Source organism: Leucopleurus acutus (assembly GCF_964270905.1).
Source record: "Leucopleurus acutus genome assembly, chromosome: 12".
Classification (NCBI taxonomy): domain Eukaryota; kingdom Metazoa; phylum Chordata; class Mammalia; order Artiodactyla; family Delphinidae; genus Leucopleurus; species Leucopleurus acutus.
Genome location: NC_139154.1, coordinates 16,028,353 through 16,045,060, shown reverse-complemented (window position 1 = coordinate 16,045,060; position 16,708 = coordinate 16,028,353). Strand labels below are relative to the sequence as shown.

The window sequence follows — 16,708 nt, the reverse complement described above, 5'->3', positions numbered from 1 at the left end:
TTTCATTGTTGGATCACAAGAGACAGTGTATCTTTTGTTCACACTGCCTGCCTCCTACTTCTGTCTCGGGCGTGTGCAGGCATGAATTGACCGAACGACATAGAGGGAAGCGTAGCCCTGAACCACACAAGGTAGAGAAGAAAAGGTGGCTTGCAGGCTGGTTCTGAGGGAAACCACAGTTTAATTGGTGTCAACACATTAGCATTTTCACATTAGCCTAGAATATCAAAGGGGCTCTGGACGCCGACCCTCCTTGGAGTCAAAAATCCACGCACTGCCATCCCTGCCTCAAGGCAAAGGAATTGATAACCGACTCACCCAAGGGCAGGAAGCTGAAACTGTTTGGACAGAATCAGGACTCAAACTCTAGTCCTTTTGATTCCACATATTGTGATCTCTAATTGAACACAAACCTCCCCCCCCACTTCGCTAATTTAAAGATCTGTAAAATGAAACAGGTACCAATACTGAAAAAAACCCGTGTGTAAGTGAACCTGCGCAGTTGAAACCCGTATTGTTCAAGGGTCAGCTGTACTGTATGTGAACTTGAAGTCTGTATGTGTCGTCTTTCCTAACAAGTGAAATTCCCTGTGCTGTTTGAGCCTCGTTTTCGGAAGGGCTGTTCTTCTATAGATGGTCTTCTGTAGCTAGTGGACGGGGAGAGGTCAAAATTGTAGCTTGTTTGGTGATAGCGTAAACCGTACTTAACGTCCAGAGATGCATGTTCTCAGATGGCCCTCTTTTGAGGCCTTCGTTCATCACATGTTGGAGTTTAACAAAATGAGATGCTTTCTATTACTGTCGGAGAAAAGAATAATGAAAAGTCTGCCTATCAAACATTAAAACTGGGCCCATCCTATCTCATGAGATGATGCCCCGCATTTGTCGCACACAGGTTGATAGAATGACAGTTTTCGTAGCACAGCCAGCTGTGGGCGGGATAAATTGATGCCTACCATTTATTTGGGATACAGTTTTCAGGTTTAATGAGTGTCTCCCTTGGAGTTGGATAAGGCAGTTGTGGTCTTAAGAGCCTTGCACACCTGTCTGACACATGCCATATCCACACCACACGAACAATGACAAGACGAAGAGAAGGAGCCCATCACGGAGGCGCCAGAGCCTGTGAGAGAGAAGCGCCTCCCTCCTGCGACATCAGCTCTGCTGTGTTTCCCTGAGACCTTCCCCGAGAGCATGGGGTTCAGATTATCTCCATGGAGACCGTGGCTGTGGAGGGCTGAACGAGGGCTTTCCATGACTTGTGGAGGATAAAGGGTGATCTCGTAGGAAGATGCAGCTCACAGGCAATGGCAGGGACCTTGGGGTCAGATTCCGTCTGCCCACCTTCAGGAGCCCCATTTTCGGTCAGTCTCTTAGGGACGTAGTGACGATTAAACCAAAGCATTTAGAGATGCATCTGGAAAATGCTGTCCATCATCCCGTGCTACCATCCTTCTGTTTTCTCTCACTATGAACTGTAGTTGAGACTTTCCTCCATCGGTCTTTAAGCTTTGGATAGAGAGATACTAGTAACTTTGTTCACCTGCGTGTCTGCTAAGTACCCAGCTCGTTAAAGGAAGTGTCGGGGGGGCACCCCCGGGGGCGTGGGGTGGGGACCCCGGACGTGCTGCGTCTGTCTGGGTTACACAGATGTGAGCCGAGGTTGAGGCGCTGGTGTGTGTGTGAATGGCTGGGTGGGCACCAAGCTGGATGTGGCTTGTGTGCTCGCTCACACTGTGGCAGGTGGGCACACCTGCATGGCTGCCTGGCCCTTGAGGCACCGGAGGCCATCAACACATAACCATTTGGAGATGCAGGTGCCTGGAGGGGGACTTCAGAGAGGTCGAGCTGGGTTTTTTTTAATCTCTTGAGGAGGAAATGGAGATGCACTTTGAGGCTCGGCCCTCCTGCAGACATACAGAAATAATCAGCCTATCACGTCATCCTCCGCTAGACTTCTTCCAGCTGAGCCAAAGCAGAGGGGTTTGAGCTGCGGTTAAAGTGCTTACATCTCATTAGCATTTGTCGGAGGCTGGGGCATTTTAGAACAGCGTGTTCTTGCTCTGCATCTAATATTTTGTCTAATGGTGCCTCGTGCGGGAGTTGTAAGAGCCGTCTCTCCGGCTTCTCCGTGGTTGACACAGTGACACACCTCGAAGGTCACGGGCCGGGGGTTCTTCATTTCAGCCAGCTGGAGCCGTGGGGCCGACAAGTTATCTAGAGATCTGCTGCGGGGAGGGGGAGGTACTGTACTAAGAAAATCCAGCGCATGCCAGGTTAATGGGAGAAGTGAGTATTTGACCTACCAAAAGCGGTACCTGTAATAGATTCTTTGAAATGATGCACTGAAAATTGGAAAGCGGGATTTGTGCAGATGCCGTCTTTCTGCGACGTTTGAGGATCACATCATCACCCTAGTGGGAGAGCTCACCTCTGGTGCTTGGGGTGGAAGGGGCACCGCATCCGGCCAAGGAGCTCCGCTAGCACCCTTTCCACAGCTGTGTTGACATCAAAGCGTGTTAGGCACTAGCTATGCAAATGCCCATGTTGCCTTGGTGATAAATAGAAAGTGAATTTGGTCTTTGGACAGCATTGCAGCAGCATGTCTGACACCTGAGAACAGCAGTGGATATGGAGGCTGCACTGGAATCTGAGCTGAGATGTCCTTTGACTGTGGTTCTTGGTCTTAAAGTGGAGAGAGACCAGGTCTTCTTAGCAAGTCTCCACATCGAGTCATCACACAAGGGCCCTGTTCCTCTCTGACCTCTGTGTCACGCGCTTGTCACTTAAAATAACGTTTAGATCGATGGGTTATGAAATGGGTAGAGGTGGTCTTCCATCCATCACCGGGGCCACTCTGTCCCTTGCCTCACTCTGTCACCTGTGATTATGGCAGCTCTCAGCACTGTTCTGGAAGGTGCCTTGACCGCCCCTGGGGGAGCAGACACCATCTAGACAGACAGACACTCCATCCTCTGACAAAGAGGTTCTCTCTTTGTCAGGGTCCTTCCTGGTGTCAGACTCCAAAGTTCAGTCTCCTATAACGTGTTCCCACTTAAAAATGTATCTACCTTAAAAAAAAAAAAAAAGTTTAGGGTGTCTCAGGCATTCAGTGTTGAAATTCTATAAGAAACAAGTTTTTGAACAAGTTTTAAAAAATTGCTCAGTCTCAGAGTTCTGCGGATATACCTTGCTTTTTGGTGTGTCTCCTAGAGTTTGGTATTGAGCTCTTTTTGATAAGACGGTGAAAAATAATGTCCTTGTTACCTTGACTGCCAGGAAACTCTTCCCTAAACTGTGGTTCTTTTGCGGCAAATCTCAGCCCTAGTTCCCAGGATAAGTCTCTCTTTCTTAATATTTGTGATCTTCCTCAACCTTTGTTTTTATTGCGCTGTGCGCACCTCTGTGGTTTTGAGTCGGTAAACCCCTTGAGTAATGCTGACTGTACCTGTGGGTTGTACGTACTGAGTCACTTGGCCCAGCAAGGTTTGACCCTGCCTTTGGAGCCCGGGTTGGTGAGTGTGTGTTCTGCACTGAGCTGGAGTTGAGCTGAACTGTCGGGGTGACTTGGTGGTTCCTGCAAGCTCCGTCTGTGAAAGGGCAGGAGAGCCACGCTGGCTCGGGGGGTCATGAAGACAGAAAAGGCGTGTGCCAGGTTCCATTTATCGGTGACGGTGGGCGACCCTTCTCATCCCCAAGCTCAGGCTCACAGAGTCCGAAGGCCTGCTGTGTCTTGTGTACTTTGCAGAGGTTGGGCTCCTCTCCATCTGCAGGAGAGTGAGGCGGGAACAGAGCGGCCCACTGCAGGTATGTTGTGGTCAACCTGGCCAGTTGCCCGGGGCAGCCTGGGCTCCAGGCCTCTGTTGCATGCGGCACACCTGCTTCCCTGGTTTGGCTGTGATTGTTGTTTTGGCATTAAAATGTAATTTAGTTCCCCGATACTTGATTGGTGGTCTCGAGTGCAACCTGAGGCGGTCCCGGTGCTAAAGCCATGGTGGTCGCCGGCGCTGTGTCCAGTCCCTGAGCCTCCTCTCCTGTCCCACCCCACGCGGAGGCCCAGCTCCTCAACGTATGGGCTGCTCCCCGGTCATGACAAGTCAGCCTGGACCCTGCTCCCCACTCCAGGGCGGACCCTCGGTGCAGCCCACCCTGTCTGCCACCCAGGTGAGCCTGTGGCCTCTGGTGTGGACGTGCAGGGAACTGTTCGGGATTCCCTGCTGAATGCCCTTGACACTGTCTGCAAGGTCGTATTTCACATCTTCAAAGAAAACCGAAGTCTGTCCAGGGAAACTCAGAGCTCCTGAGTCCATCGCTTGCCTTTACGAGACGATTCCTGGATGGGGCAGCCCCGGAATTTGACACTGCTTTTCATTCTGGCTTATTGTGAAAAATCAAATACTATATTTTACCATAAAATACGATTTTCCCTAAGCCATCTGCTCCTTGTTGCGTGCAGGGCCCCGCCTCTCCTCCTGTAATTCCCTCTCCTTTCCTCCCAGCAACTCTTCTTCCTCTGACTCAGCATGGGGCTTGGCTCTGTGCCTTCCTGCCCGGCTCTCCTGGCCCCGCTGCCCGCCTCTCTGGCCGATGCCTCTTCCTCTGTCATCGTCTTTACCTCTGTATTACCCTTGTCACAAGATCGGGTTCATGCGCATGGCTCTGTCCCTCAGCAGAGCGTAAGCTCCGTAAAGGAGATGCTGTCGTGTTGCTCTTTGGACAAGAAGGACCCTCCGCATCTTGACTGTGTTTGGGTGTAGGCTTCAGGCTTCACTGGAACACGTGGATGTGTTTCCGTCTGCAAGGTGGGAACTTGCACTTGCCTGCCTCTGGCTCCCGAGACAGGGCAGCTTTCTCTCGGGCTCTTCTCATTGATGGTGGTACCGTGGGCGCCCTATACGGTGGGCTGCGCCGTGCTCTCCTGCATGCGGTGCTGGCGACTCGGGAACGCCCATGAGACTTAACTGGGTGCAGACAGGCTACGAAGTCGAGCGTTGCCTGTGATGCCGGAGCCCCCCAGCCAGAGAGGAGCATGGACTGTCAGGATGGCCACAGAAGTCAATTACCCCAAATAATCCGCTCCTTGATCTAGACCACAGAGATGAAAATCCCAGTTGGATGGGATCCTGCACTTTGTACACGTGTGTGTGTAAGACATAAATTGTTTGTACCTAGGAGTGTATTTAGTTTTTTAGTTCTTCCCCCAAATGAATCATTGTAATATATCTTTCTAAAGTGTTTCTATGATTTAGACTAAAACAGCATTACGCAACTCTGAGCTAAGAAGTTTTGTTTTTCACTTAAAAGGTGAAGGACCAGGAAGGATGATTAAGCATGAGCGGGTGTATTAGTTTGCTAGGACGGCCAGAGCACAGGACCACGGACAGGGGGCCTTACACAGCAGAAATGTATTTCTTCACATTCCTGGAGGCCAGAAGCCTAGGATCTCATGCTGGCTGGGCCGACCACGTCTGCCCTACGTTAGCATCGTCAGGCCCAGACCGTGTGCTCGGTGACTCCGGTAAGGAAGCTTATCAGTGCGGCTGCAGGTGTCAGAGGGCGGCGCGTCTGCCCTGGCGCCAGCTGCCTGTCCTCCAGCTGTTCGTGAGGTGCGGGCCATCCACGCTGTGCCAGCAGCAGCTTCGGCGGGCCCTGCCAGCTGTCGAGGGCTTTCTGGGCTGCCAGGGCTCTTGGAATCAGTGGTAATGGCTTCCTCCATGGAATGTCGTCCAAAAGCAATCATTCGCTGGTTTAACGGCGTGTGCCGTGTTGTCACGCGTGCTGTCGAGGGGCCAGGTGTCCCCGTATCCTCGCTAACCCGGATGTTGTAGCATCTTCTTGTTTGTCAGGGATCGGGTGTTCCTTCTAACAGATCTTCCTTGCGTTCCCCTGCCACCCTGGCATGTCTTTGCATACCGCCCCCATATTATTTTCATGTGATATGAAAGCAACAGTCTAAAAAACTCGGGAAGACTTCTCTCATCCTACACCTGTTGTCCTCAAGGGTGCGTGGAAGGTTTCTCCTCTCAGACGCTGCCAGTTCTGGAATATAAAATTGGCTAAGTGTCAGCAGTTGGGGGTCTGTCCCTACTGTATGACCCAGTGGCGTCATTTTGACTCCGTTCTCCGGTCCTCCTGAGGCCAGAAGCGACAACTGTTTGGCTTGAGATTCCCCACCTTGAAGTGATAGTTTAGCTCAGCTCTGCACACACTTTCTTCATTTTAGTAAGTCGTGGTTTTATTTTGAATAAGCCTCTTTCAACCTGTTAATATTAGTCTCAACTAAAATTAACCTTCCCCTAAATTATTCTCACCCAGAAGAAGCAAAGTAATTTTGAAAGTTAAATCAAAACAAAGCAATCTTGTGTGTCAGGCTGATAAAAATCGCAGACTGTGGTTACGGAGCGCCTCTACAGGAATCGCTTACATAAAGCTGATTTCCTCCAGTCTGGCTCCTGGTTCTGGAAGGAGCAAGGGAAGTGCTCCGGCCTTATCACAATTCCATCCCATACAACGAGCCCCAGAGGGCTGTGTAAACAGTGGCGAAGAGGGAGCTCTGCTTGCAGCTGGCGTCTGTGGACAGCGATTGTGTCTGGGAAGGGGACGCCCGTCCTCGGCCTGCCCCGTGGCAGGTGGTCCCGTGGATGTGTGTTGGAAAGCACCCCCCAGCCCGCCGGGGGGCTGAGAAGGGGGTTGGTGGAGTGATCCAGACAGAGCAGGGAGCTGGCCTGGGGTGTGGATTTCAGACCTGAACAGGGAAACCGGTCACAGCTCCTGACATGGAGGCGGATGTGCTCTGTTACCAGCTTTGGCTGTTCTGAGTTTACACCCTGCACTTAACCCGCGAAATGGATTAGAGCTCAAAGGTGGAAGACCCAGGGACCTCTGAGGCCCTGAAATACCCTGGCCGTTTCCTTTGGAACAGTCTCTCAGCTTGTCATGATCCTGTGGTGGTCCCCAGCAAACAGGGCTTTTCTATTTTTCATCGCTCTTTGCCCGGCACTCCGGGGTACTGGAGGGGCCAGTGGTTGACGCCGCCTGTGTCGGTGACCGTGGCCGCAGCCCTGGACCAACAGCGCTTACCCACCGGAGCTGCCCACCGACAGGCAGAGGCGCGGTGGCGCATCAGTGCTCCACTTTATTTAGCTTCTTAGGGCAAATTACCCCGAATCGCTGATTTCTCAAGTAAATGACAGCCACCCGAAACTCACCCTTGAGGGAGTCTGAACCATATTTTGAATGTTGGTAACTTGGGCAGTAAGGTGGTTACCTCGCAGCCACCAAGTTCTTTCTTTCCTCTCTTCCATCTGCTTTACCTGCGCCTCTCTTCACGGCCCCCCCCCCCAACTCCAGGACTTGGGGTGGCTTTCCTCCAGCACCTGCACAGAGCCGGTGGGGATACTCATTTTCCAATGGTTGCTACGTTTCCTGATCAAGGCAGCTCCGGCCAGCGATGGCATCACCTGTGGAAAGAATATGTGGTTTTTAGAAGGAGAAACAGTGCATATATTTGACAGACCTGGGGCAGTTCTGTCTGCTAAGATTTCCACTAGAGATGCAAGAAAAAAGTGTCCTCACGCTTTCTGTCTGTCTGATTGTGGCAGCCCAGGTTGAATGGGGGAATACAGGGAAGAATTGCAGCTCATAAGTAACCTTGTGAACGGTAAACGCCTCCTTTATTCCAAAGAAGAATTTACAATTAAAAAAAAAAAGGTGGGGGGGAACAGATTCAGGGATTCTCTTTGAGCTTTCCAAACATCCTTTTGGTCGCTTTAAAGCAAACCATCATTTGGTGCGCCTGCTCTTTTTGCAGCGACGTCTCAGGGAAGAAGTGGCCCTTTAAGAGGCACCTTCATAGCTGTTCAGATGGGATTGGTTGTCCCCTTAAATATGGGTTCCCCCGCCAGCCCCCAAAATAAGTCGGGGCTGGAAAGTAAGGAGCTTTCCTTTTGTTGTTTCAGGTCTTTCTGAATAATCACCAAGCGGCCGAAGGTCCCCCGCAAATGGTTATCTTACGGCTGTTACGCCACATCATCCGTCTGGTGTGGAGGATGCAGTGACAGCGGGTTCCTCACGGAGCCGGGATGTGCGGACATTTTGCTCGTTCAGACCGACAAGCGCAGCACCTCGGTGTCTCGGTGTCTCGGTGCCCTTGCTGTGCAGCCCGAGGTCCCTCGCTGGAGGGGGCGGGCGGGGAGCCTGCCGGCGTGTCCGAGCTGCACGTGGACCTGACCTTGTCTTTCATCATCACCACGCGGCCGAATTTCTGACAGAAGCTTGTTGTGAATGTAAATGAGGGAGGATTCTCTTTTTAAACAATGTACAAATCATGGTTCTTTGGAGCAGGATTTTATGCAAGAATGGTGTTTACATGCCGTTTTCTTTTCCCCCCCACCTTCTTTGATAAGAACAGGTTTTTCAAAAAGGAAACGGAAACTTTTTAACCAACTCGTGAGTGATTTTTGTACTAAAATTTTAAGAACCTTTGGCCTCCTCTCAGAGGATTGTGTAAACTCCACAGTGGAAACTGAGCCAGCTGATTTATAAAGCTGCCTTAGTTTATTTTTAGAGGTCACCGTACAGCATTTTTAAACAGGAGAGGTATGATGTGGCCCCTCCCTTCCCTGCCATTGCTTCTTGGACCTTTTTTTTTTTTTTAAGTCATTATTATTAATACCAAAAAAGTTCTTATGAAATGGAACTGGTAAAAGGGGCAGAGGGGTCTCTTGTCAGCCTGTATTGACGTGCCACTCCCATTTTGTAAATATCTACTTACCTCCTTAAATTCAGTTGCATCTGTGGCAAAATTGCAGACTCTCTTTGTGTTTCTCCTTACGTCCTTTGGTGATGCTCCTCCAGCCTGTTGGACACTGATGCACACATTTGGTCCAGTGTATTTTCATGATCAAAAGTATAATTGGGTCTGAACATGAGTTAGTATCTGCCTGTATCAGACACAGATCTGTTTGTCTATTGGTAGCTTACTCACTGGGAGGTGCTCGATGTTGGTTTTCGTTTGGTTTTGACGGGCTTGTCGCTTAGAAGTGTTCTGAAGAGGCAATGGCGGTCGTAACACAAGGTATGCACTGTTGGCTTTTCTGGTTGCAGGCCTTCCCATATCACAGGATGGACTCTCAGCCTGAGGCCCCAGGTGGTTCACATGCCCACGTGCAGCCGAGTTCCGTCGAGGTATCCAAGCTCGAGCCCTTGTGGGAATCGACGCAGGCTATGGGCGGGACTTGAGACAGCTGTTTCCTGGGCATCCTGGCTTTTTGTCCAACTCAGAGTTCATCTGGCTTTTGATGGCTGACACTCGGTTCCCACTCTCTGAAACACAGACTTAATTCTGCTCTCAGCAGTTCCATAAAAAACCCCATTGGACACAAGTCTGAAATGGTCCCTTGGCCTTCTGACAGATGTCTGTGTCACTTGTTCCACTTCCCTTGGGACGGCTGGATTTCGTCAGGCCCCCTTCGTGCAGCCACTTCTGTTGGGGATGCCCTTTCTCCTCGCCTGCCGCGATTATGGCAGAGAATGGAAGCCCATGAGTTGGTCAGTCTTTTCAAAGGCAGTCAAACTACTGGGGAGACCCAAGAAAGATTAGGGAGCATTGAAAGAGGGGAGGTGGAGATCGTTCTGTGAACCCCATCACTCTTATAGTTTTAGAAACCTCAGATCATTAAACAGCTTTTTAAAAAAGATACGTGATTTTTCAGATGAGTCAGCAGTGCCAACAACAGCTATCGTATTTGCTTTTGGCCCATCGAGAACCAGTGTTTTCACGTTATCAGTTGGAAAAATTGATTCATTTTTGTATCTTCATAATTTTATATAAGTATATATATATATATATATATATGTTGCATATACACTTTCTTCTTAGGTAGAGATATTTGACTCCAAATATTCTTCCTTCTAAGAGTTTTCTTTTCCCCAGATATCTTCTTGGGGTCTTGAATTGTTTTAAAGCTGTGTTGAGTCTCAGCTTGTGTCCTTGACATGTCTTGAACCCCTCTGCAGGGTCCTCAAGTCCACGCGGTTGTTAAGGTGGTTGGTGGAATTGCAGCCGTGGGCCTGCTGGACACACACACCAAAGACGTATTTGGTTCTGGGCCGCTCCCCTCCCAGGATCTCTATACGGGCCAGTCTCTCGGACTGGAGCACTTTATTCTGTTCCTTCAGCCCTGGTGCCCGGGGGCTGAGTGCTCGCTCGCCCACGTGCAAGTTTACCTCGGGCTCGGCGGCCCCCAGGCCCCCGGGCTGGCCGTGGAAGCAGCTGGTGAGGAAACTAGAGATTCTATGAATTGTAGAAGTATTAAGAGGATGTTGCCCCAGGACTTAAGAGAGGTGACTGGACGTCTCTGTACTGTACGTATCTGTTTATCAAGATGCCTCCCTGCAGAAAGTATACCCACTGTGGGTGTACCTTTGACTTCTTATTTTTCCTTTCTTTGACTTTTTATAGAGAAAAAAATAACTCGATCCCTTTTTGGAAACTGAATGCGGGTTTTGTGCCTTGACCACCTCGTCTCACGTGAGGTTTGTAGAAAGTGTCCTGTGACTTTTCACAGAAATGCAATAAACACACACGAAATTAACTTCAAGAGTGAATCTGCAAATCACCTGGACTCCTGTTTATGAAGAATTTTTTTTTTTCTTGGTTGTGGAGAAACCAGGTGAAAATTTCTTCCGAGTTAAAAAAACAAAAACAAAATGTACACAGTAGACGACAGCCGTCTCCTGTTTCCCCTTCTTAATATTGTATATATTTTGACTATTTATTAGATTAGGAAGTCATACTTTACTTATCAACTGAGCCAAACGTCTGTGTGCAATTATTATGTTTCCTTTACCTTTCTTGTAAGATTTTGTACAGCATAAATGAGTAAAAAAAAAAAAAAAAAAAAAAAAAAAATCACTGTTTTTACTAAACTTTTTCAGAATTGAGGATTGTGAATATTGTAGATTCCTTTTCTGTGTAATGTGTCCTACTGTTTCATAATGCTGTAACTTGTAGAGATGTTGTATATTTATTTCCAGCTTATTTAATGTCTTAAATTCTGAAAAGTGTTGACCTCCCTGACCCCTAGCCCCTGCTGTCCTGTTAATTGCTTTAGCTCTGAGGTGGCCACTGGTTACCTCACTGCAGGCCACGCGGTCTCCCCCGGGGTGGCCCTCCAGCTTTGCTTCCTGGTATTTCTAGTCAAATGGGTTTAGATTCGTAGAGTTTGCTGTCCTCATGATGAAGTTTGTGTTTAGACACCAGTGAGAGACCATAAACCTAGCAGGCTGTCAAATTCTACTCTAGAACTTTCCAGTGACTTTCTCTTGTTCCCAAATGGCTAGCTTCTCATGGAAGCAAATATTGTTAACTCCAGGCCGTATTTTAAAGCCAAAATATATACGTGTGTGTGTGTGTGTGTGTGTGTGTATATGTGGGGGGGGGGGCAGGCAAAAAGTTCGTTCGGGTTTTTCCATTACATCTTATGGAGAAACCCGAACGAACTTCTTCTGGGCCAACCCAATATGTGTTTATTGGCAGTTGGGAAGGATTTTTTCCATTGAAAATGTATCCCTGACAATACTATATTCAGAGAAATGGAAACGTCGTCTTCTGGAGGTGCCGTTGTGAGATTGTTGAGGGCAGGGGCCAGGCAGGATGAGGCACAGTGGGACCAGTGGCCCCTGCTTCCAGAGACACATCAGGACCTCTTCACACCCCTAACCCCTCACTGGCAACTGATGAGTAGTTGAGTTCCCGCCACCCGCTCTGTGGCTTCCTGTGCTTTGAGGTGCGAACTAAACTGTGTGTCTTCAGGAACTAATTGTACAGCCCCTGCCCTGAACCATTAGGTCCCTGCATTTGATCCACCTGCTTCTTCAGGGTGACGCTTTCCTTCTGCTTCTCCAAAGCCTTCGAGAGAGGTTGGGGGCCCCACTGGACTGGCTGTTAAGAAGTGGAAGCTTGAAAGAGACTTCCTAGCCGTTCTGTGTCGATGGCTCTGTCATCCCTGCTGATTTAGCCTGGTGCCTGCGTGTGTCCACGCCGCACACGCGTGTGTGCAGGAATGTGACCACGCGTGTCGCTAAACCAGCTGGGGTAACTCCTGTCCTGCTCCAAACAGCATTGTGTGCAAGAAGCAGCCTCAAGCTCCCGGCTAAGTAACTTGACTACTTTTATTTGGGAATTTCAGACTTTAGAAGCTCTCTTAACGTTTTATGTCCAGGTTCTGTGACCACTAGTTACTGTATCAGAACTCATCAGGTACTACTCATTTATAAATAGCACTGATCTGTCTGTATACTGATTCATCACTAACTTGTTTTCTAGGACCCAGCATATTGTAGCATATGTATTGCAATTTCCCTGGCTTACTTGTGTTTTGCACTGATGAATTTTGACAGGGTAATTGCCACTTTACTTGTGCAATACTGCTGTAAATAACTGCAGATTTTTTTTTTAAAGAAACTCAGTCTTTTATGTTCTTAATGAATTTTATATAAATAAAACTTTCAACTAGTTTTGGTGAGCTGTTTGATTTGTTTCACGAAGTGGTGGAGAAACAGCTGAAATATGGATGTATACACGCCCACACTCTGCCCTTATCAGTCATAGAATGTATTACGGACACTCAGATTTCATGAATTCTCGCTTGAAGTCAATTCTGTGTAGTATACTTAAAAGCAAACCACTCTTTAAAGTTTTGAAGTGGCTGGGGAGAGCGACTGCAAAGTTTTCTGCCCACGTAGTCAGGTATGACTCAGCACCTGGATGGGGGGTGGTACTAGGAGACAGATCTGAACTGTATTGATTAGTGATTATAGCAGATTACCCTGCCATCTCACCCCATCTCACAGTTTGAAGAAAATTCAAAGGATAGAAGTCTGGTTTGACTCTAATAGAAAGCTGTTCTATAGCACCTGCTCGAAGCCACGAATCAACAGGTGCCTGGATGTGTGTGTGTGTGTGTGTGTGTGTGAGAGAGAGAGAGAGAGAGAGAGAGAGAGAGAGAGAAATCACTGCCATCTTACAAGGGTTCACGGAGTTTGGAGAGACCTGTGCTGCGTGGTAGGTGTGAACTAGTTTAGGGATGGCAGAGAGAAATAGGCTGATTTGGGGATATAGGTTATAAAATCCTAAATAAATTATGTAATTTGCCACTTTGGCTCTGAAATAAGTGCTGGGAAAGTTAAAGCCTGGGTGAGCTTTGCTTTAAGCTGGTGGCGGAGTGATGCCTTTCATTTTCATTGGGCGAGCAGTGCCTGTGTGTATATACACACTTATTTCAAATCAAGTGGTGCTTCTGGCTGGTTGCTCATCCTGCTTCCTCAGCAAGGCAGGAGTTTGGATTTTTCCAGCCCATTTTCTCTGCTGTGTGTGTGTGTGTGTGTGTGTGTGTGTGTGTGTACTTATTCAGCAGTCTTGCTTTTCTGTAAACGCTGTACAGTCAGTATGTGGTTCTGACTTAGCGGTGGGTCATAGGTTTTTCCGTAGTGACTCCATTCTAACCACCGCGCACAGGAATAAAAGCTCCTTGCCTGGTGTCCTGCTATGGCTTTTCTGCATCTTCGGCGCTGCCTGGTCCCTTCTTCACCAACCTGCAGGAGAGGTGCCGGCCGATGGTTCAGGGTGGTGGGATTAGCGGCTTCAACAGACTCACAGGTGCTGCCAAACTGGCTGTTCTGCTTCACACGACCACCTGCTGACATCTGCCAGGCGTCGCAAGATGATACCAGCCTGGAGGGGGAAGAGGGGTGCTGTTGTCTGAATTCAGATTTTCCGCTTTCAAAGAGGATGATCTTTTCAGACACTGTGGGCATCTGCTTTTTGTCCTAAAGGCCTTTGCTTCTTTTCAGTTGGGTGTTTTATTTTTCCGATTGATAATTAGCTCTTTGTATATTCTGGGTAAAAATCTCTTGCCTCTTGGAAATACATTTCCTCCAGTCTTGGTATCTTTTTTTTCTCAACATCTTATTGTGGAGATTTTCAGACATACAGAAAAGTTGGAAGAATGTACAGAGAACACCCATATACCCACCACTTAGATTCTGCCTTTCACATTTTCCTCTACTTCCTTGATTCTGTATCTGTCCATCCATTCTTGCATCTTACCTTGGGACGCATTTCAAAGGAAGTCGTAGTCATCAACAGCCTTATCCCTAAATACTTCAACGCGTATATCATTTAGAGTTCATTAATTTTTTATAAATTTTTCCTGAGATAAAATTTACACGTAATACAACAACTCTTAAGTATGCATTTGCTAAGTTTTGTGTTTTTTATTGTTTGTTTGTTTTTTTCTTGTGGTACGCGGGCTTCTCACTGCTGTGGCCTCTCCCGTTGCGGAGCACAGGCTCCGGACGCGCAGGCTCAGTGGCCATGGCTCACGGGCCCAGGCGCTCCGCGGCACGTGGGATCTTCCCGGACCGGGGCACGAACCCGTGTCCCCTGCATCGGCAGGCGGACTCTCAACCGCTGCGCCACCAGGGAAGCCCAACATTTGCTAAGTTTTGACCAAGGGTGCAGATGTCACCCAAACCCCTATCAAGATAAGGGGCATGACCATCACTCCTGAAAGTTCCCTCGTGCTCCCTCTGAGGCAGTCCCTCCCCTCTTGCCTCCAGGGGTGACCTCAGTTCTGATTTGATTTTTTTCCACCATAAATTACTTTTTAGGTAGAGTTTGAATGGGATCATGCAGTATGTGATCTTTTGTGTCACATTTCTTTTTTGCTCAGCATAATGTTACAATCATCACTAATTTCCTTTTTCTTGCTGAGTAGTAGTCTGTTGTATGAACAGACCACACTTTCTCTGTTGTCTTATTAATGAACACCTGAGCTCTTACAGTTTGGGCTAGGATGAATAAACTTTCTACGAATATTCTTGAACACATCTTTTTGTGAACGTAGGTTTTATTCCACTGCATGTCTTCGAACTGCTGTGGTGTATTTGATGTAGTTCTCACCACTTTAGAAGTCAGATTTATTAATCTTACTTAGGTTTCTGTATTTTGTATTTTAAGAGCCCTTCCCTAGGCCAAAGTTTTAAATATATTTTGTGATATATTCTTCATGTAACGCTACAGTTTGTTTTCGTCTTTAACCCACCTGGATTTTTTTTTTTTTTAATGCTATAATGTGAATCTAACTTTATTTTTTTTCCCCCATAGACAGCCAGGACTGTCCTCTTTTCTTCACGTGAAATGGCTCTTTGACATCTACCAAATTCTCCTATTATGTGGTTCTGTTTCTCAGCTCTTCTTTTTTCCAGTGATCTTTTTGTTTTCATCTACATTATGCTGATTACTGTGGTTTCATAATATGTTTTGAATTTCTCGTCTTTATTTTTCAAGATTGTCCTGGCCATTCCACATTTTGTCTTTCACGTGCATTTTGGAATTAGCTTAAGCTTCTTGACAAGTTCGGTGAGTGTCTTAATTTGGGACTGCAATGACCATATTCATTTAGTGAGCGTTGCCATTTTCCCAAGACGTTTTCCAAGGCAGCCAGCTCGTATTTTCATCTATTAGGCTTCTTTTTGATGATGTTAGTGCACTTGACTTTTCTTTCCACACATCCTGCACATTTTTTTTTTTTTTTTTTTTTGCGGTACGTGGGGCTGTCACCGTTGTGGCCTCTCCCGTTGCGGGGCACAGGCTCCGGACGCGCAGGCTCAGCGGCCACGGCTCACGGGCCCAGCCGCTCCGCGGCATGTGGGATCCTCCCAGACCGGGGCACGAACTCGCGTCCCCTGCATTGGCAGGCAGATTCTCAACCACTGCGCCACCCGGGAAGCCCCCTGCACGTTTCTTGTGAGCTTTTCTCTAGGGGGAGGGATGGGGGTCAGCCAGCATCCAGCCCACCCACGCCCCCCATTCTTATTGCCACCACAGTTGCCCTTTGTGTGCCTCCCCCCCCACCGTTGCCTTCCACCTTTGAAACTTTCCTTGCCCCCAGGACGGCCGGCGGCAGCCGTGGCCTAAGCTGGGCCATTCCAGCGCTCTTCCCCAGCACTTTGAACCTGGAGCAAGCGAGGCAAGGAGGGGCTGACGGGAGCGCAGCATCCTTGCAGCCGGGTAGGCAGGGAGGCACATGCGCATTCCCTGGCCTGGTGCCTGCCGGCGTGCCTGTGCCTGGTCTCCACGCTTCCTGTTTGTTCCTTGAGCGCAGGGCCCCTCCCATAAGTTCTCTCTGTGCTAAGTCAGATGCTGTTGCCGGCAGCCTGAAGCGCTGACTCATTCCTACCTGTCAGGAAAGACTGAGTCAAGGGTTGTTAGGAGTCCCCCTATGAACAGGACGAATTCAGAAGGTGTGAGGTGATAGGTTGAGATAGGCTGGGCGAGACCAGAATGGGGCTGTGAGAAGAAGGGAAATGACAAGGCAAAAGGATGCTTGCGCTCTCATTGTCTCTCACTCCTACCACGGGGCCTCCTTTGCCTGAAACCTCTCTTTCCTGAGGCAAACCCTAAGTCCTTAGGGGAATTTAGTACCAAGAAGAAGACACAGTAGAAGGCCCTTGTTTCTGGCCTGTTATCCCGTATATGACATGCATTTCCAAAAGGGATTCGGGAAGGTGAAATTATACCAGCCGCTCAGCTGTCTCCTTACGGCAGATTTTGGGAGACTTGGCTCTATAGTAACCCCTCAATCTACTGACTAAACAAGATCAAACTTGGGGAGCCATTCTCCCAATACACCCTAGAGGGTGT

The 16,708-nt window shown here is 48.5% G+C and overlaps 1 protein-coding gene across 1 annotated transcript in view; it reads left to right on the top strand.

The window, feature by feature from the left end:
* The window catches only part of BCL2L11 (BCL2 like 11), a 44,322-nt gene extending 31,916 nt beyond the window's left edge, over window positions 1-12,406 (top strand). The window contains exon 5 of the mRNA XM_082852054.1: window positions 7,959-12,406. Within this exon, the coding sequence (XP_082708180.1) occupies window positions 7,959-8,057 (99 nt within the window). The 3' untranslated portion in view covers window positions 8,058-12,406. The remainder of the gene's footprint in view (window positions 1-7,958) is intronic.
* The last annotated feature ends 4,302 nt before the right edge of the window (window positions 12,407-16,708 follow it).